The sequence below is a fragment of the Echinops telfairi genome, unplaced genomic scaffold, assembly GCF_000313985.2.
Source record: "Echinops telfairi isolate 266 unplaced genomic scaffold, ASM31398v2 ScPeMD7_63;HRSCAF=240, whole genome shotgun sequence".
Classification (NCBI taxonomy): Eukaryota; Metazoa; Chordata; class Mammalia; order Afrosoricida; family Tenrecidae; genus Echinops; species Echinops telfairi.
The window spans coordinates 294,762-316,171 of NW_022103961.1; the positions used below are offsets into that span (position 1 = coordinate 294,762).

Sequence of the window (21,410 nt, forward strand, 5' to 3'; positions counted from 1 at the left end):
ACCCTGTTTCTCCCTCCACCCATGCCCCCTCCCCCTCTTCACGTCCGACTCTCATGTACCTCCCCAGACGTGGGCTGTCAGGTTTTCAATCTTTCTAATGCCGCGGCTCTTTAATACAGTTCCTCATGTTGTGGTGGCTCCCCAATCATAAAATTATTTTCTTTTTTTTTTCAAATCATTTTATTAGGGGCTCATACAACTTATCACAACCCATACATACATCAATTGTGTAAAGCATATTTGTATACTCATTGCCCTTATCATTCTCAAAACATTTCCTCTCCACTTAAGCCCCCGGCATTAGGTCCTCATTTTTCCCCAACCTCCTCGCTCCCCACTCCCTCATGAGCCCTTGATAATTTATAAATTATTATTTTGTCATCTCTTGCCTTGTCCGACATCTCCCTTCACCCACTTTTCCATAAAATTATTTCATTGCTACTTCATAACTAATTTTGCTACTGTTATGACTTGGGCAACTCTGTGAAAGGGTCATTCGACCCCCAAAGGGGTCGTGAACCACAGGCTGAGAACTGCTGCTCTAAGATGCATATGGGCAGCAGGCTGCTTTCCTCCAAGCTGGCAGGCTGCCCTAGGTGCCTCTGCCCTGCTAAGCTCAGCAGTGCCCACACTGATCTTAGTGTGTCAGCTGAGGGGAGAAAACTGTGGTTCAGAGGATTCTGTCCTAGGTGAAGCTGCCAGTAAGGGCTAGTCAATGGCAGGGGCATTGAGGTGGGGGTGGGAGGTGGGATGGGGGCTGAGCACTAAACAAGGGCTTCTCCAGGGCCCATGCATCCTGACTGTGGCATGGCTGGACATGTGTCTTTCTGGGTGCCTCATCATAGCCAAGCCACTCCCAGAACACTTTGTTTAGTAGATATCTTAATCATGGGCTTGCTGGATAAAACTCTTTTTAATTTTGCTTAGAAATATTTCTGGTGGACCCAGAACAAAAATCATACCAATGTGAATTGGTGGGGGTGGGGAGGGGGTACGCGGAGTGGAAACCCAAAGCCCATCTGTAGACAGTTGGACATTCTCTTACAGAAGGGTCACAAGGAAGAGACGAGCCATTCAGGGTGCCATATAGCACCAATAACACATATAACTTTCCTCTAGTTCTTTAATGCTTCCTCACCCCAACTATCATGACCTCAATTCTACTTTACAAATCTGATCAGACCAGGAGATGTACACTGGTACAATAAGAGCTGGAAACAGGGAATCCATGACAGAAAAACTCAGGACCAATAATGAGAATAGAGATACTGGGAGAGTAAAAGGAAGGTAGGGGGAGAAAGGGCGAATCAATCACATGATCGACATATCCCCTCCTCCAAGGGGAACGAACAACAGAAAAGTGGGTGATGGGAGACAGCGGACAATGTAAGATATGAAAATAATAATAATTTATAATTTGTCAAGGGTTCATGAGGGAGGGAGGGAAAATAATGAGGAGCTGATACCAAGGGCTCAAGTGGAAAGAAAATACTTTGAAAATGAAGAAGGCAACATATGTACAAATGTGTTTGACACAATGGATGGATATATGGATTTTAAGAGCTGTTAAGTGTCCCCAATAAAATGGTTTAATACAAAAAAAAAAAAAAAGGAAAGAGAGATTTTTCAGGTGTTTGGTTTATATTATAGTTGAAATTAGGAAACATTTTTCCCCATGGCCCCCAAGTCCCACAAGTAATTCCAATAGATCCCCGAGCTTTTTGGGTCACTTTTCTGTATTAAAATTTCATCTAAAAATTTCCTGTCATGATTCCAGTGAATAATTTTTCTTTTCCAGGGTTGCAACAAATTTGGTACGGCGCCTTTGTGAGCGAGGTGAGAGAACTTGTCTAAGTGGCATGTCTTCAGCCCCTGGTGTGTGGTTTGTGGCCTGGCTTCCACTGGGTGGACCTTGCAGCTCCACTGCTGGGTGTTTCTAGGCCCTGTTTGCTCCCTTTCATTCTAGGAGTGGTGTTTTGGGGAAGTGGTTTTTTCATTTTAGGCCCTCTTCCATAGTCTCCTGGACCATGTGGTGCCATCACCCCTCAACATGTGCAAGCAGCAGAGGCCAAGGCAAGCCCAGCATTGTGGGCTGGAAACCTTGGGACCTGTGCCTCCTGTCCTGATACCTGCCCAAAGACTGCATAGGGCCAGAGGCCTAGGCTTCATTAACTAACTTTCCTAGTTGTAGGGTTGGTAAACTCATGAAGCTCCACAGCCTGTAGCCTCGTACCTGGCTAGGAGGAAAGGTATTGTAAAGGTGGTTCCTGCGTAGAGAAGTTTCCAGGGCCAGATAGGGATGAGGGAGTGGGCATCTGTGGCTCACTGCTGTGTCTGGGAGACTGGGCTCCTTAGGAAGCTGGTACCTGTGGGGGTCTAGACTGACACCCTCCCCAGAAGCCTGGGGTAGCCCAGAGCCACTGAGAATGTGGCATCTTCTGAGAGTGAGTCTTCTTGTCATGGTTTATTGCCCAATGCCACCACTCCCTGTTTTTTTTAATTTGTCTAGAAACACCGCCAGATGCCCTGATACTGGAATCTCCATTCACCAATATCCGTGAAGAAGCAAAAAGCCATCCCTTTTCAGTGGCAAGTAGAAACTTTATTAAAAATTAATTAAAACAATTACTACCCTGTCTCCCCGAAAATAAGACAGTGTCTTATATTATTTTTTGCTTCCAAAGATGCACTAGGTCTTATTTCAGGGGATGTCTTATTTTTCCATGAAGAAGAATACGATACACATTTATTGTTGAACAACAAAAAGGGAAATTTATTACCTGTATACGGTATGGTAGTAGTCGTCATTATAAACCAGCATAACCAGACAAACTGAATCCTACAGTATCAAGAATTTTTTGTTACTCCATTATTTCCATGTACAACAATCTATGGTACATTTACTCATTTATTCAATGACAGTCAAGTCATCATCTTCTGGAACATCGTCATAACAATCCAAACCCTTATTTTCGGGGAGGTCTTATTTTCAGGGGTGTGCCTTATATGTCAGCGAGAGGCAAAACTGTAAGTAGGTCTTATTTTGTGGGGGAAGTCTTATTTTTGGGAAAACGATACAGAATGTTAAAATTGTTAATATATTTAATCATTAATGAAAATTAATTATAAAATTACCGTTGAATATTCTAATAAAATGTACATTTTTATTAAATGTAGTTTAGTTATGGGCACAGGTCGAGTTACAGAGCTGCCTGCGAGAGTCTTGCCCACATCTGGGTGGGGTCCTGAGGTTCATGGGCAGCCTCTCGGGAGCGGACTGCTTGGGTTTCCCTGAGTCTTCCCAGGGCAGCTCTAGAGCATAGGCAGTTCATCTTCCTTGGTGGAGCCTGAGTAAGTCCGTGTTGAGATTCCTGACATTCATACTTTACTCTGGAGCCTCAGGCTTGTTTTTTAAAACCTGGACTCCTTAAGGTCCCGTGTTCCTAGATGCACATGGTTTCTCAGCTAACCTAGGTCCCTGGGGAGCTCTGGGTCTACCCACCTGTCCTGAGCTCATCCTGGTCTGTCTCGGGCCAGAAGAATATTTTGTTGGGAATACCTGGCTCCCATTTTCTCAGGTGAAGCAGGACTAATGTCTGCTGGAAGTCTGATTTATTGGTTGCAGCTTTGAGGCAGATCACCCTCTGCAGCAGTTGGGGCTCTAGGCCTAGAGGGGTGAGCCCTGTGGCCCCAGTCGCAAAGCCCATCTGGAACCCTCTTGAAGAAAGCTATGGCTCATGAAATGCGGGGACACTCTGCAGCTGGCTCTGATGTTGAGTCCCACCTTCTCTTGCTTCATTTTTGCCCAAGTGTTTCCTTAAGACTTGGTAGTTATGGGAAAAACTTGATGAACCCTGCACTTTGACCTTTTCCTCTGTGAGAATGTTAATAAACACTCTGGAAACTCTTTTCCTATTGTCTTTAGATATATCGACACTTCCCTGGATTTGACTGGTTTTTCCTTGATCCCATTACAAGCAGTGGAATTAGATTTGCAAATGATGAGAAGTGAGTATTTGGGCCCCTCCTGAAGCTGTGATTTGGCCTATTTTTCCCACTGAGCCTAGGCAAGAGCTTGGATTACAGGCAGTGCTGTGTTCCCAAACCTTAGCCTATAACCCTCACCTTGATGCTTCTGGAACTAAGACCTCCTCTCTAGACGGCAGTAGGTTGTTGTGAAAGGCTCTGTACCTTCTCCAGAAACCTCTTGTCAGTCACAACAAAGTACAGCACGTAGGAGCTCCCCGCCATTCCGAAAGCAAGGACATGAGGAGGGTGTGACTTGACGTGGAAAGCAAGACAAGAAAGCGGTGTAATCTTATATGCAAGAGTGCTGGAAACAGGTCTAGAGTTCAAGGTGCACTCTTGAACTCAAGCACAGCAGTGGGCCAAGACCCACAGAGCAGCTGTCAGGAGACTGTCCTGCTGCCTCCTACAGCAGGGGGAAGTCCAGGCACTGCTCAGATTCCTTTCAGTTTGGGTGTCTGCTTCCTTTCTTACATAGCACCTGAAAATGATTTGAATTGATTGAATTGAATTGATTTAAAATTCTAGTTTGCTTTTAAATGTTTTGAGCTGGAGTGTTCTGAAATGTGATTTATGCCAAAAATGAAGTACAGGATATTAACTTTTTGGCCAATAGACTTACAATAACTTTCATTTGCAATAGATTTTTGATATACTTGAATTATTCATTGTACAAATGTTATTGTGTAACTTTTAACAAATCTATCTATTGATAAAAAAATAAATTTCAATTTCTAAAAAATGTACAGCATTAGATTTTGGTTAATGAATGTAGTCAGATGTAGACACCGTGAATTCTTTCCATGAGAAAGACCTGAGTTTGCTCCCCTGCCACAGACTTTATTTGTAGCCACCATCCATTAGTCTGTGTTGCTGTGATGCTGCACGGGTGTCAGCAGAGCTTCTAGACTGCGGTGGACTAGGAGAAAGACCTGTTGATCAGCTTCCAAAAACAGCCAGTGAAAACCTTATAGATCACAACTATCTAATTCTCAACTGATCATGGGGAAAATGCAAGACTGGACACACCCTGCCCAACCTGATTCACGGGCCAACTCAATGGCAACTAATAGTAACAAACACCCAGCTAAAATAGTTATTGCTAGAAATATCTCAGAAATCAACTTTTGCTTCTCTAGCAAAAAGAATCCACCAGATTTCAAGACTGTTAAGTGCCACCTCTGGGAATGTCTCCTCAAACCCCAATCAGATTGTGTGAAAATTACCCCCTCCTTCACACACACACACACACACACACACACACACACACACACTTTCCCTGGCTTACGTGTGCTGCTAGTCACCCCTTCAAGCTTCTCCTTCCTCTCCCCAACAGTGTGAAGCATATCTCCTGCTCCCTGCTTATTCTGCATGCAGAGGATGACCCAGTTGTACCCTTCCAGCTTGGCAGAAAGGTAAGTGTCCTGAGTTGCTGCTTCCTCTAGCCCAGGGAGATGTCTAGAGGCTGCAGGCCTCAGGATCAAGGACTATGGACTGAGCTCTTGGGAGAGAGTGGGCATAGTAGGCATAGAGAAAGGTCCTGTTGCTGGAAGGAGTCCTGTGTGAGGAAGAGAAAGGCAGGTGACTCGTATGTCTGCTACACCCTACCCCTTGTTGCTCTCCCGAGCGAAGAGAGCAGTAGCCTGGGAACAGGTGTGAGAGCAGACAGTACTGAGAAAATGCCCAGCTCCTGGCATTTTCCCTGCCACAACAGCCCTCTCTCTCTACCTTGGTAGCAGTGGGGATGAGGAGTATGCTGCCCTGTGATGCTTGCTTCTGAGCTCTGACCCCTGCCTATCCTTCTCCCCAGCTCTATAGCATCGCTGCACCATCTCGAAGTTTCCGGGACTTCAAAGTTCAGTTTATCCCTTTCCATTCAGACCTTGGCTACAGACACAAGTACATCTATAAGAGCCCTGAGCTTCCACGAATACTGAGGTGAGATGCTCTCTTCTGCACAGGCTATCTGAGGCACTTGCTAAGGCTTGGCAGTGGGGGCTTATGGCATGGGAGGTGAAGCAGGGAGGGTAGCTGCTGAACTGTTTGGAGGGGCTCAGGAGATCAAGATTCACCGTGATGTGAGAGCCTCCCACTTTCTTATAGAGAGGTTAACCACAAGCACTCCAGACAGACATGAGTGTGTATGCATATTCATATATGCCCAAACAGCCTGCTTGTGTACACAAATGCAAACATCCACATAGGTACACTTGTGCACATGTACCACACATCCACCCACACATAAACGCATGCGCATGTGCACACAATGGGCACCCCTGCTGCAGTCTGGGTTGGAGCTCATATCCCTCCTACATACGATTAGGTTCCTGTCCTTGTGCAAACTACTGATTGGGGGACCCTATCTTGGGCTGGCTCCACCCTGGCCCTCTTGTTCCCAGCAGTTGCTTGAAGGGAAGCTGCAGTGCTCTGGCTGGAATCCAGTGTCAGGGCATGGGGTGTACACAGACCATTGAGTCCAGGTGGTGAACTTAATTGTGAGGAGCAAGGTCTTGACTTTGGTGATGGGGTAGGGTTTGGAAGAAACCAAACCCCTGCCTTTCCCTTCACAGGATCCAGATAAAAGGTGGAGGGGCCTTTGTGCTAGACCTACTCCCTAACATTTTCACTGGGGCACTACCTGGCCAAAAGGTCTCTTCACTGGGGTGTGGTTTCTGCAATTCCTGGACCTCCCCGGTGTAAGGGTGAGGGTAATGAGATCCCTTGCCCCAGGGCCACCACACCGAGGACTTTTCCAAATAGGCGTCTGATTCTGTGGCATCCCCACCTTCCTTCATGTATAGCCTCCGTGAGTCTTTACTTCCTTAGATGGGCAGTTTGATGAGAGAGGTGGTAGCACCTCTGATTTGGGTTCCTGGGTTGGCTTATGAACTTGCCTTTTTCTGGTCTAGGGAGTTCCTGGGGAAATCGGAGCAAGAACATCACCACTGAGGACTGACTGCATTAAAAAAAGCATGAAGACCTCTGCCCCCCTCCCCTCCCTCTTCCCCAGCCAGCTAGCACCTTGGGCCCTGGTGTCCCAGCATCAGCATTGCTCAGGACCCCGGAATGTGGATTAGCCTGAGGAAGTCCAAGCTGGCTTGAGGGATGTGGGCCTTTGTGGACAGTGTGTAGGAATGGGCTTGAGGCCCTCTCCCTCTTGCTTCCACTCACCTTGAATGACTGCTGGGAAGGATCCGTGAGAGGAGCGGGCAGCTGCCACCACTGGTCACTGTGGCAGAGTCCTTGATTCCTGAGCAGGCACGGAGAGCTGTACTGCGCAGGGTCTTGGAGTGGCAGTGTGGGGTCTCAGGGCCCTTCCTGAGCTACGCCATCCCATCTACAGAGAATATCGATGGGCTGGGTTCTTTCTGCCCTTTCCTGCTCACCCAGGTAGTCAGTTGCTCCTTCCTACCCCTACAGCTCTGTGCACCTGCTTGCCTCCTTGGCCATCACGTAGCCACCCCACCCTCCACCCCATGGGCCCTGCATACCCACCAGACAGGTGGGTCAAGATGGTGACCTATACTTCTGCATTCCTCTAATGTGGGCTTAGACTAAGCATTTATTTAAGAATAAAATTGTGGTGGTGGTCTCTCTTTAGTCCTCTCTGTGAAAAGGGGCCAGTAATGTGTACTGCCCCTCAGTCAGTGTCTTCCCCTCTGCTGCTTATAGGGCCTGGGGGACATGGCAGCAGCAGAGAAAAATCTTAGAAGCCTTGTGGGAGGAGTCTGTTCCCCTTCCTCCTCTCCTTAGACCTCAAGGTCCTTCAGAGAAGGGTGGACATTTCTTCCCAAAAGAGAGATGTTACTTCCTTAAAATCCAGGCCTAAGTAAGGTGAAGGAGCCCAGGTGGCATAGTTACACTACATGTTGAGCTGTTAAGTGCAACACCAGCAGTTCAAACTGACTGCTGGAGAAAGATGAGGCTTTCTGCTTCCATACGGATGTACCACCACAGAAACCCAAAGGGACAGGTTTTCCCTGTCCTATAGGGTTGCTACGAGTCAAACTGATACAACGTTGAGGTTTTTGTTTTTTCAGTTTTAAGTAAGGCGAATTTTCCCTTTACACTTAGGAAAACCATTTCTTACACCTATACAATGACTGTATGACTAGTGTGCTCTAGTGTCTATCTACAGATCTGTATGTATGTGTATACGTATGTATATGTATATATGTGTGTACGTGTGTGTGCGTGTATATATATAAGTCCTTGGCTATGTAAAAACGTGTGCTGGTGGGGAGGTGTGGATTCAGTTTTTATAAGTTTAGGTTATGAAACACACGTACTTAGTAACTCTCCGGTAGTTTCTCATTAGGCATTTTGTAAAACCTACATTCCCTGCACTGCTGCTGCTGTCACCCACGCTGTGAGCGCTTAAGATGCATGTATAAAAGCAGCTCTACCTCTCCCAGAGACGGACATCCCAGTTTTTCGGGTCGGTTTTTTTGTTTGTTTGTTCATTTCCGGGTCAGTTTTACACACCAGATTACATGTCACAACCTCTCCCAAAGTGCAGGGTGAATTGTAGTTGTAATAAACACCTGCTTTTTAATTCTGTCCACAACTGACTACTACTCAGGTGGTCTATGTGTTGGATCAAATCTTCCCTCACTTCTGAACTCTCCCAGGGATTGACTGCCCCAGAGACAGTCTTCCCAGTCCCCTGGCTCTGGGATGTCCTCGTCTCAAACTAGTTGACTAGGGAAGACCCAGGCCTGCTTCCTTGCACACCGGACACAAACAGCTGAAGGGTTAGCGCTTTGTCTCTTGGAGGGTTGTGTAGCAGCTCGGATTAGCTACTGGGCCCAAAGTCTGAAGGAGGACATGCCTTCTCTGAAGCACCTGGGAGCTACTAAGGACTAGTCTTAGCTGTTTAGCTTCCTAAAGGAACTGGCCCCTGTCCCCCTTTGAGGTGGCTTTTGCCATTTGTTTTTCTGCTGCTGGAAAGGGGCTTGCTTCCCACTCCTGACCGCGAACAAAGGTTATGTGCAGGCTCCTGTGTGCTGCCTGTGGTGGTCAGCTCAGAACTACCCGTGAGGGAACCTCATCACCAGCATCCCCTCAGTTCTCCTCTGCACTAGAAGCCTGGAGAGTCACTAAAATGTGAGTGCATCTACTCATGGACAGGGCATCCCTTTTTGAGATGGTAGGTCTGAGGCTCAGGCAGAATAGCCACGCTCTGCTAATTTGTAATCTCCAAGTCTTAGGCATGTGAGTGTCCCTATCTTTGCTCTGTTGCTAGGAAGCCTAAGTCCTAGTTCTCCATCCATCACTACCACTTATATTCTTACACCATATTGGCTTCATCTGCATCCCCGCCTGCCTTCCTGAAATCTTCATCAATTTTCTTTTTAACTGCTTTGTTTATGTAAACTGATTCAGAGACTTTTGCAGCAGAATGAGGCAGGATATAAAGAAAAAATATAAGCTGTCACTGTTTTTTACAACTGAACAGGCTGAAGCCGAGGCGGCAGCTCTAGGAAGGAGAAAGCCTTTATGGCCACCTTACCACCACTCACTTAGCTGTGGGAAGATAACACTCAAACCCCAAGTCTGGGCTGCCTGCCTTTAACCTTGGTGTCCAAGCAACTATGCTTAGTTGTTGAGTTAGGCCCCTCTGGTGGATTGCTATATCTATCTGTGGGGCAGTGGACCAACCTTAAAGTAGGAACGGGATGATGTGGGGCATTCTAAGGAGAACTATGCTGTGGAGCTTCACAGCCATAGAATGTGTTTCCAAGTGTCAGACTCCAAGGCTTAGGAAGTGGAAGTGGAGTTCTTAGACTCCATGTCAGGAGTCCCACGTGTGCTAATTTCTGGGTTATGCCAAAGGTCCAGGGTGGGCTGTGCTCAAGGGAAAACCCACGAGTCACTCACTGCCTTCAATGAGACTTGCAGTATGCCACCATCCCTGACCAATCAATGGTGCCGTTTGGCCATTGCTTGGGTCCTTGGTAAAGCTGCCAATGGCAAAAACTCACTGCCAGCAAGTTTATTACAATGCGTGATGACCCTCAGTAGGGTTTCTGAAATGGCGAATCTTTGCAGGAGCAGCCAGCCTCATCTTTCTCCAGCTAAGTGATTGGTAAGTTTGAATTGCAGACCTTGAAATTAGCAGTCCAAGACTTAACCCAGAGTGCCACAAAAGCTCCTGGTCCTGACAATAGGTAGCTGCTTTTTTATTGGACCTGCACACAGCTCTCTCTGGTGGCAGGAGTAGGAGCCGACACAGTTCACACCAGAAACCCAAATGCCTCATTTTGATCCCCAGCTGATGCCAGCAGCTAGATCTGACAAGTCTGACGGCTCAGTCCCACATGCAGCTGTCTCATGACCCGGAATGATTCAGCCCATCCCCCTCCATAAAAAGGAAGGAACTAGGGCCCGAAGACGTGATGAGCATGTGGTAGGGATCTCAGGGACTCGCAGGGCCTCAGGAGGGCTGAGCACACAGGGAGCCACAAGAACACTCCCCTGTTTCCCGCTCTGCTTTTCTTCTGGGTTACTGCAGCTCGAGTTCAACACCCATCCCTGCTCCCCAAAGCGGTGAGACCCATCATCTTCCTTGTCCTCGACGATGCAGAGGGCAGCATATAAGGAATAAAATAGAGACACAACTGCCACCACAAGCACAGAGGTTTAATGAGCTGCTCATGGGCGACAGTGACAGTGACTGGCAGTATCAACAATCACATGCAACTGGCCTGTGGGTGTGGGTCAACTGGCTGTTGTCAGGCCCAGACACAGCCAGAACTTGTTCTCTCTGCACAAAATACCCAGCAACTCTTTGGTGAACCACAGCACTCACAAGCAGTGTCAGGAGTCTTCTTCCGCACAGCACTCATATCATATTCATGAAGCAGGCCAGGTAGTTTCAGGGAGGTAGGGCCTGGCAGAGCTGGATACACTATATGGTGTATGTGGGCTGTATGCATCCTATTTAGCTGTTAGCCTTGTTGCAAAAAGAGAAAACTAATACTTTGGAAATTAAAAAGGTCCCATGGCCCACTGGATCCCTTCGCTAAGATTGTGTGCATTGAAGAGGGGAGAGAGGCAGAGTTCCTTGCCAAGACAGGCAGGGACTTGCCAGGCACCCAGTGCACCAATAAGAGCAGGCAGTTCTGGCTGCGGGGAGAGGCAAAGGTTCAAAATACAAGGCACTGCCCCCTTTGTTCACAAAACATAACAATTTTCAGGGACTAAGATGAGAAAAGGCTTTAACTAGTTTATTTCCTTATGATGGTAACTTCTGTAAAAGTAAAGTGGAGCTAACTTTGCATCATAGCCTGCACTGGATGCTTGACAGATGTGCCCCCTGGTTATCTTAGGTTTCCCTTTGACTCTGAGCCCTTCAGGCCTGTAGTACCCACACCTAGGGTACAGAAATGCCCCGTGGCTCAGCACTGACCACTGAACTTGCCCCACCAGAGGGTAGGAGCCAAGAGCTGGTAGGGGTGCAGGAGGAACACTCTTACTCGATGCCAGACCTCACTTCCTACCTTCCCCACTCTCCAAGGTTCCCAGGTCTCAGGGAGGATGGCAGTAGACACAGAGGACCATTCTGACCACCCTTGAGGACTCCTACCACACCCACCTCTGCCCTCACAGCAGTCCCGGCTGATTGGTTCTGCTAAATAACTCTTTCAGTTCTAAACATTAATGTGCACATCTCCTAATGCCTCATCACATATACCGAGCTATATGTGTCCTATTTAGCTGTTAGCTTTGTAGCAAAAGAAAACTTTTGGAAAGAGACAGTAGTCAAGGCTGCTATAACACAGGATCTGGGCTTGCTATAAATCACTATTGGAGGAGCTTCCAAATATATTCCCTACTCCCAGTAACTGACACTGGTGAGGACGTGGTGTTGGTTGTAGTATGGTCTCTACTTTTGTATGCTACTACATGTTTTAATTTTTCATAATGAAACTTTAAAAGAATGGTTCTCAAAGAGATAGTAATCAACTATCCCTACGCACGCACACACCTCATCCTGCATTAGGGTACAGTCTAGAGAGCACCAGTCTGACTGTCCCCAGCTCGGCACAACCACTTTTCTCAGACCCAAGCCCCACAAGGTTAAAATCAAAGGCATTTAAGCTCAAGCTCTACAGAGTGCACTTGGGGTTCCTGGACAAGTCCTTCCACACTCTGCACATCCCCTTTTCTGAGCGCCCATAAGGATTTCATACAGTCCATGTACCTCTCCCTCCTCTCCACTCCCCCTCCAAGCCACCACCTCTCCATGAAACAGTAGTAAGATAAGCAGGGGTCACAAGCTGTGGGCGAAGTGTTGGGAACCCCTCGTGAAGTGCTGTGCCATCCAGGGATAAGCCCAAACGAGTGGATGAAGGATGGGAGTGGATAGAGCCAATGAGTGGAGTAGAACCCTGAAACCTAGTCCCGGGGGATGTTGGGTGGTGGGATCTTCAGGCCTGAGGGCTCAGCACCCCAGATGTCCTCTGCATACTCCATGATGGTCCGGTCACTGGAGAACTTGCCTGAACAAGCAATGTTACAGATGACCTTCTTAGTCCACTCTTTAGGGTTCTGCAGAGGGAGTAACAGGATGCCAGTTAATCTGTGCTATTACAGGAAGTAGGACATGTAAGAATCTGTGTTTTTAGAACATGACTATGTCATAAGTCTGCCAGTGCCCTGCCCACAGCCCCCTCTCACCCAGCTCCCCATTTTGCCCTCCAGGCCTTTCCAGCCTCTGGCTCCAGCAACACTGCATGCCTTTAGGCCCTGGCACGATGATAGTCTTATGCCCTGAGCATATTGAGACTTAGGATCAGAGGCTGTTCCTCCAACCTCATGGAACTCAGTGGACAATGCCCGAGCAGAAGGGCCACATGTGTGGGAACCATAGGCATATGTCATAGCGAGGTGGCCACACGTGCATCCACAGCATGCTCAGAGACTGCTGAGCCACTAACCACTATTCTGGGTCCACACGCTGAACTACAACTTCCCTAAGAGTGTCCAAAGCAGGCAGGGCACAAGCCTTCCCAGCTGACCCCCCAGGGAACCCAGGGATGTTACCTGGTATAGTTGGTTCACCTTCTCCTGACACTCCATGTAGGCTTCATAGTCTGCAAACACTTTGAACCTGCAGCAGGAAAGGAGATTGTGGTAGCATGCACCAGCATGGGGGTCATGTGGGTAGGGGGCAACCAGCAAAGCCCACTGGCTCTATCTCAAGCCTTAGGAACTCTCAAGCAACACAGGTGAGGGCAGGAGGCAGGAGTACTGCAGCCTGCTGTACCACGTCTGACCAGCCTGAGCCAGGAAGCTTTTCTGTAAGCATAACGTAAGAAGACAACTTGTGGAAAAAACTGCCTTGCCCTAACATGACTATAAATGACATAGCCTACATCCTTTGTCCACCTCAGAAGTGCTGTGGTGAACATCCCAAATGCTAACCCACTCTGTCCTCTGGGGATGCTTAGTTAAAGCTGTACTGGGTGTAGGTGCCGGGAACAGCATTTCTAGCCCTGTATTCATCCTAAGTCTTCCTGGGCTGAGCACTTGTAACATAGGCAACACTGCATTCCCTGGTGTTCTGGACATTTGACATATACTTTGTTTACTATTGAGTCGGAAGTACAATTTATAAAAGTGTTTCAAGTCCTAGCTTCACTAGGTGTGTGTGTGTAGTTATGATTTGGTCAAATTGGAACCAGCTGATCACACAGTTATCAAAAAGTGATGGTAGCACAAAATGGTAGATTTAAGTAATAACACTAAAACGTATACACTTAAAAAAAAAAGCAAGCATTACATAGTAAAATAAATCTTTTAAAAAAGAAGACAAAACAGTGGCCAAAAATTAAGCTAAAAAAATTAACCAAAAAAAGAAACTAAAAGTATAAGAAAGGTTACTTCTCAGCCTGAGACTATTTCAGTTTTGAGCCAAGAGAGATGGTGCTGGTGTCTCTAAGGAGAGAAACTTGTACTTTGTTAAGTACACTGCCGTAAGGCACTAACTGTTATTATAACATTACTGACACAAGTTACTTCTATTTTACCACTACATAGTTCTACTTTACCACACCACAGTCTGGTCACTTCGCATACCCTCCCAAGCCCACTTCCCAGAGGCTTCTTGAGAGATGTTCTGCTTGCTTGGCCTCTTGGGGACAAGCGCTCATGTTCCCTAAGATGCTCAACTGAAACTTGGGCATCCCCTCAGCCAGGACCATCATGACATTGCCCACACCCCATCACATCCATTGCCCAGGTTGGCCACACAGCTCCAGCATTGCTTTAGCTATGGCCCAGTCAGTGCACACTGCGGTGAAGAGCATCTTGCCTCTAAACAGGAGGGCTTTTGTGCCAACAGCACAGGGCAGGTTATTATTACCTGTCATGATGCATCAGCATGTCGACAATGTCCTTGAAGCAGTCAGGCTCCTTGGGCAAGAAGAACCCATTGCTTATCTGGTCCACCGCCTGCCTGAGCTCGGGGAGGCGGTCATAGAACTCTCTCGCATTGTACCTGTGGGGACCAGGTCATGAGTCAACACCAGGGCCCCTGAGCAGCAGCCACTGCCAACAGGTAGCTGTTGGGTACTCAAGAGAGGGCTCTGTTGTGCTGTGCTGAGAGTTCAAAGTCACCTGCTGCTCTAAAAAATCAGTCCTAGAAAGTGTACAAAACGTGTGACTCACGGCATTTCTGCTGTAGAGGGCTGCTCACAACTGGTCTGTGAGAATGTGGGCAGAACTTGCAGATCTATATGCTCTGCCCCTTGAGCCCACAGCCCCCACACCCAGCGTCTCTACCTGCACCCTTCCTGACAGGGTTTAAAAAATCCCCTCAAATGGGGCTTTGAAGATGCAGAGTAAATGCAAGCAAACAAGACAAACAGGTTCACACCATCGGCTCAGGGGACTGAGGGGACATGGGGAAGTATGCACTCAGGGCCGAGCACAGAAGCTGGAAGAGCCTTGGTGGTGGTGGTGTGTGGGTGTGTTAGGGGGATGGGGGTGGGGCAAGGCATGCCCAGGAAACAGCTCTGATGTTTTAAGAAATATGTACAATTGTGTTTCACCTGGTAGGTGTCCAAGACCTTACCGACTTTTCCAAGTATATAGGCATTTGGACAATACTACCTTTTCTTGTCTTTTCAACTACCATTCAGAATTAGACCAAGGTGAAGGTCATGCAGCATGGGAAGCTGAGGAAACATGACAGCCAGCCACATGCAGTGCTGCCTGGTCTGGGTCCTGGCTCAGAAGATGCTGCTGTGGGGGGCAAGGAACTGGAGTGTGATTGACAATGCTGAGCAATCCCAACAGCAGTGATGCACACACAAGGCCTGAATGAGGGAGAGGTTAGGGGCACACCAGGATCCTGTCCTATCTCTGAAACTTCTCTGTGAACTTGTAAATCACTCCAAAACTAAAGGTTAAAAGACTAAGGAACTTTGGCAGTGGACAAGCTCAAATTTCCTGTCAGCTGAAGGTCATCTGGCCAGAGGAGGAATGTGACTTTGACTCCAGAGATGGGGATGTCATCACTTAGGACTGAAGGGGCTGGACTTGGGAGCCACCTGCCCTGTGCTGCGTCCCTGGTCACCCTCTGGGAGGGAACAGGTGTCCTCCAGTGATCAAAGGAATGAAAGGATCACTGTGCACTTTGCTAGAGGAAAGGACAGTCACTGAGAAACCCAATGAGCACAGCAGTCAGCTGTTAGCAGCACGGGAGTGGCCACGTCTGTGAAGCCATCCTGAAATGGCTAACACTCCCACAAGTGCTGCTCCAACCCTGGCACCACCATAGGCCCAGGCAAGATGGTGGGCACATACCCTTTCCGGTCCAGTGCCTCCACATCCTCCACCCGCATGCCAAAGATGAAGAGGTTATCCTCCCCTGCCTCCTCAGCCATCTCCACATTGGCACCATCCAGCGTCCCGATGGTGAGGGCCCCATTCAGCATGAACTTCATGTTGCCCGTACCCGAGGCCTCAGTGCCCGCAGTAGAGATCTGCTGTGACAGGTCTGCAGATGGAATCACTAAAGCAAGCACAGGAGGGTGGTCAGCCACTTGCAGCAACTACTGAGGTGCTACCCGACCCCACTGAAGAAACTTCTCAGGGTAGAAAGGAAGATGTGCCCAGGCTGATGTTCAGGGGTGGGGCCTCCAGTCCTAGTCTTCTCTGGCCCTCTCCACTTCCTGAGGTGGATGGTACAGGTGTGCCATGAGGCTCACCCCAGGGTCATGCCAGAGTCCTTCCAAGCAGTACCCACACACCCCCCACCCCCATTCTAGAGATGAGAGACGAGAGCCACCCTTGCCCACCCTGCCTTGATTCAGAGCAGCTGAGGAAAGAGATTCAAAATAAGCTGGCAAAAGCTATTTATTCTAGAACCTTTCCAGGGACCATGGCCAAAGCAAAGTCGGACGGGTCTTTTGATGCTATTAGTGTTATCATCCATTCTCATTCGGAAGTCACATATTTCTTACTCGCCCCTTAAGGCTGCTATTGGAGCTAAAGGACTAGAAAGCATGTATCTGAATGTGCGTGAGCATCACCAGATGTGTGGATGACTGACTGGTGTTCCACAAGCAACAACAGCCAGGTGTCAGGCACTCCTCCTCATGGATCCCTGCAACCCTTGATGGGCAGGAAGAAAAGTACATCTGGCTTTATCCCAGGGGCACATTAGCAAGACTTGCTGCCTCATATCACCCTCAGTTCATTGTACAGCTTCCTTGCTGGGTCCCCAGCCTGAACATGGGTACTGGAGCCAGCCCTCTCCAAAGTGGGCCAAAGGCTGGCCCCGTAGCAGGATAAAACTACTGTCCCCTGCCCTGCAAGCTGCATAGCCCAGTAAGAAGGAAGCCAGCAAATATAATAAATATGACCCATAGCTATCTAGAATCTGCCTGACTCCGTTTGGTTGGTTTTTTAAATGGTAGGAGTAGGAGTCAGTTGGCTCTAAACTGGAGGTATGCATTCTAGGCAGATGAGATGGCCAGGTGAGAAACTTATTAAAGCTTGGCAAGGAAACAGCACTAAAGTTCCTGGCCAGACCCTGTGTAACATGGCCCAAGTTCACTTAAAGGGCCACTGCACTTAAGGCAGTAGAGCAGCATGGCCATAGAACAAGGCTGGATAGATTTACACATCCCTGACAGGGAGCACCAGGAAGCAGTATTGGTGATGTCACTCTGTATTGTACACACAGGCCTGGGCCCCAAAACAGGAGGCCAGTGCAGGCGGCCACCACTGGTTAGACAAACCGCTTTGTTGCCACAGCCTCAGAAGCAACCAGTTCAGAAGGATATCTTAGTTGGATGTGTGGGAAACAGATTTCTCCCAAGTCTTCTCCCCCAAATATATGTTGGACTTAGGACACTGCTTGTAGCTAATGGTAAATGATTGTCAAGTTACCTCCCTGAAGGCAGTCAGCAACCAACTACTGTCTGATCCCACCACAAGTAGGGCCCACTCCCTGCTGTTACGGACAATGGGCTACTTCTCCCCAAAGGCTTGCAGTCATAGGTTGGTAGGTGGGTTTACACCCTACTGATAATGGTTTCTATTGTGAGCCAGAGAACAGGTCAAACTGGCTCAGAGATATCCAAAATTAAGCTGCCTCCCTGAATATAGGATCTGCCCATCTTGTCGCGTGTGTACCCCTTCTTGTTGCGTGGTTAATTCTAGATCACCCCCTCCCATTACTGTATTACATATAGCACAACCCTTTCCTGTGACATATGTCTTCACCTGTAATAAAGGGGCTTGCATATTCCCAGAGAATATAAAAGCGTTGGTTAGCAATAAATAGCTCGCTCTCTCTCTTTCTCTCTCTCCCCGTGGGCCACCAAGTGAGACTGAGGTGAGCATGCTACCATGAAATGTGTCTGACTCCATTATTTTAATCTCTCTTCTATCTCTGATGCTCTCTATGACTTTACTATAATCCTTACTCATTATCGCTGAATAATTGCACCTACCAGACCTCTGATGATGTGTTACGGGCTGGTCTACCCTGACAGGATCAGTGTTTTCCCAGCTACCTGCTCAAGTAGCAACACATGTCCTAGGTTCCCAAGGCTTGCTTCAAGGTGGCAGGCAAGCCCTGGGCTCTGAAAAGCTGGTGGACACTCGCCTTTAGCTTCCCACAGGAAAGGTAAGAGGCCAGTGCTCGCCAGCATGAAAGAGCATTGTACCTATAAGCAACCAGGCCAGTGGCAAGAGAGGTCTGGCAATAGAGGCAGTGAAGAGGCTGCATGCTTCCACTAGCTAGGAACATGGCTTGCCCACGACCCCAGGAAAAGGAGACAGTGAAACGATAACAAGACCAAGGGCAGCAGAGGAGAGGGCACCTGCCTTGAGAATCATTCTACCTGTGGTACACACAGTGCCTTCAACAAGGAGGGAGCACTTTTACCCAGGCCTGTTGCTCACGCTTAGGGTACATCCTAATTGTATTGTCTCAGCCACCTCATGCCAACGAAGGGCAACCTTTTGTTCATGAAGGCCTTCCAAATACCTTTCTCAGCCAAGGACACACGGTAGTTCTCCAGGAAGATCACTTTAAGCCTGTCACCTACAATGGCGTCATGATTGACAACATTGCCGATGGATGTGACCAGCTTGATAATCATTTTGGCCATGTGATAACCAGGAGCTGCCTGGAAGAGAAGGTCAGTGTAAAAGAGGGCACTGAAGATCTGTGTCATTCTCATGGGTACTTGGGAGGAGAAAGCCCAGCCAATACAAGATCCGAAGGATTAGGCAGGAAAGCCATGGATTCCAGGAACACCGAAGCAGTTCTCTACTGATGTCTTACACGATGTGTCAGTTCCCAGTCTAAACATAAGTAAGTTCCCACATCCAATACACAGGATGAGGCCCCACACAATCCTTCATAGGAACCTGGAGTGCCTTTCACCAACCTTGACACCTCAACTTCTGTGAGGTATCTCTGTAAATATGATTTCCTGATGCCAGTGTTGTAGCCAGATATTAGGAAGTAAAAGGCCCTCTAGAGCTGACTGTCAAACTCAGGAGAAATCCAGGGAACCTCAAGCATATGACACCATCCCAGAGGGTATAGCAGTGGAGGCTGTGGGGACAGAGTACCATGCTTCTTCAACAAGTAAATAACATGGTGTAGAGGAGAAGCTGTAGACTATGAAAGATCTGGGGGACCAACCTGGATGCTGGACAGGGAAGGTCCCTCAAGTTAGTGGAGGTGACAGGCATCTAACTGGCTGTGTCAGGCATTTTCTAACCTACCTACTGGATTCTGGCTCCAAGGTTTTCTGACCTTCCAAGTATCACAGGTGTGTGATGGTTTGGGCCAGTCTCAGAAATCATTTACCACAGGTTTGGACCATAGGATATCATTTACCTTTCCTCCAATCATGACAGTTCTGGGTACAAAGGACTTTGTTGGGTCTTTCCTTATTCCTGCAGATAAAGGAGATCTTGTAAGGCACTGACACCCAGGTCAGAAAACACCACATGTCCACCTACTGTGGTAGACAAAACCCCACACCATTAGTGGCAGAAGGCCCTAAGACCAAGACCCAGAGATGGGGACGCCAGGTCCACACATGACACACTGCCCACCGTGACTCTGTGTTCCCTCTAAGTATGCCAAGAGCCACAGGAATGGCCAAGACTCCTTTTGCTGCTCTCACCAACCACTGACCACACACAGTCCCCAGGAATTGCCATGCCCTGACTTCCACATGTGGACACCATTATTCACATCTTTGAGCAAAACAATACTTGTGCTTTAAACAGTGCTTTGGGTGTATTGTTTTGGTTACAGAGAGACAAAGAGATGGGCCTAGGAAGTAATGAGGGGACCATTAGCAATGGGATCAGGGGTGGTTAGACAAAATTTTCATACTCTCCTTTAGAGCCTGGGTCAAAAGTCTCCAACTCTATACTCCCTATCAGGATATGGGGCAGGAGCCCCCTGCTCCCCACCAGAACATGGGAACTCCCTACCACAGGTCAGACTCAGGACCCAGCTCAGCCTCCCCAAACAGGTTATCCTTGCCAGGTCAGTGATTTCCAGAGTTCTGGGGTAAGGGGCTTACTAAGAAGCTCATATAAAATACATTTGCCTCACATGACATTAGTTATTGCTAGGTGACTATGTGACCATTCCTCGGGGGTGGAGGAGGGGTACATTAATCACTGAGCCTCTGTGCTGCCTCATGTGACTTTGCTGGGGATCCATATCAAGTATACTCTAGAAGGGTGTTATATACCATAGTACATCGTGTTCTGAGGGTCAGACTCTTGTACCTGGAGGAAAACCTGTTTAGTATTTAGTACTGTCAAGTTGGCTTGACTCATAGCTACCCTATGCACAAAAGAATGAAACAATGGCCCGTGTTGTGCCATCTTCAGAATTGCTGCTATATTTGCAGCCTCATAGTTGCCAATTTTTTGTAGCCAGTGTTAATCCATCTTGTTGAGGCTCTACTTCCTTTTTATGAACCCTCTACTTCAAGCAGCATGATGCCCGTCTCTAGGGACTGGTCCCTCCTGATAACATGCCCAAGGTACATAACTAAAAGCCATCCTTGCTTAAAAGAAGCATTCTGGCTAGATTTCATCCAAGGCAGATTTATTTGTTCTTTTGAAAACCTTACTCTCCAAAATAGACCATATTTAAGGCTATAAAGTAAGCCTTAATAAACTTTAAAACATTAAGAGTGTACAACCCGTTTTCTCAGACCACAACATTATAAAACTAGAAATCAACACTAGAACAAGGGCAAAGCATTAACAAAGGAGAAAATAAAAATCAATTCCTTAAAATAGCATTTTCAATATCTAGAACATGAGCAACACAATAAGCCCAAAAGAAAATAAAAGAACTAAAGATTAGAGCAGAAATAAATTAACTTGAAAATTGGGGGGAAGGAGGGCAAAATTGAAAAAAAAATTGAGAAGATAAGAAGTTGGTTCTTTAAAAGGATTAACAAACCACTGGTAAACTTAGCAAAGGAAGAGAAGATGTAGATATCTAGAACTAGAGATGAAAAGGCGACATCACAACAGAACAAATCTAGATGAAATGGATACATTTCTAGAAATATCAGCTACCCAAATTAATGCAAACTGTTGTAGAAAACCCCAAAAGATCCAAAACAAACGAAAAAAAATACAGCAAGTCACTTAAAAGCTTCCAACCAAGGAAATTCCTAAAGAAGTAAGATGGCTTCACAGGGGAAGTCTACCAAATATTCAGAGAAGAGCTGTCACCAATTCTACACAGACTATTCCAGAATATAGAAAAGGACAGCAAACTCACTGTATGAAGTGAACATAACCCCGATACTAAAACCAGGCAAAGACACCATGAGGATAGAAAACAACACCAATATCCCTTGTGAACG

The 21,410-nt window shown here is 47.5% G+C and overlaps 2 protein-coding genes across 2 annotated transcripts in view; one reads left to right on the forward strand and one right to left on the reverse strand.

The window, feature by feature from the left end:
* ABHD12 (abhydrolase domain containing 12, lysophospholipase) overlaps positions 1–7,618 on the forward strand; it is a 43,824-nt gene extending 36,206 nt beyond the window's left edge. Inside the window, exons 6-11 of the mRNA XM_045291164.1 lie at positions 1,799–1,836; positions 2,510–2,589; positions 3,926–4,008; positions 5,363–5,441; positions 5,837–5,964; positions 6,936–7,618. Of these exons, the coding sequence (XP_045147099.1) occupies positions 1,799–1,836; positions 2,510–2,589; positions 3,926–4,008; positions 5,363–5,441; positions 5,837–5,964; positions 6,936–6,975 (448 nt within the window). The 3' untranslated portion in view covers positions 6,976–7,618. The remainder of the gene's footprint in view (positions 1–1,798; positions 1,837–2,509; positions 2,590–3,925; positions 4,009–5,362; positions 5,442–5,836; positions 5,965–6,935) is intronic.
* A 3,029-nt stretch (positions 7,619–10,647) lies between these two features.
* The window catches only part of PYGB (glycogen phosphorylase B), a gene marked incomplete at its 5' end in the record, with an annotated part of 57,912 nt that continues 47,149 nt past the window's right edge, over positions 10,648–21,410 (reverse strand). Inside the window, 6 exons of the mRNA XM_004717820.2 lie at positions 10,648–12,579; positions 13,075–13,141; positions 14,396–14,530; positions 15,841–16,048; positions 18,536–18,677; positions 19,400–19,458. Of these exons, the coding sequence (XP_004717877.2) occupies positions 12,427–12,579; positions 13,075–13,141; positions 14,396–14,530; positions 15,841–16,048; positions 18,536–18,677; positions 19,400–19,458 (764 nt within the window). The remainder of the gene's footprint in view (positions 12,580–13,074; positions 13,142–14,395; positions 14,531–15,840; positions 16,049–18,535; positions 18,678–19,399; positions 19,459–21,410) is intronic.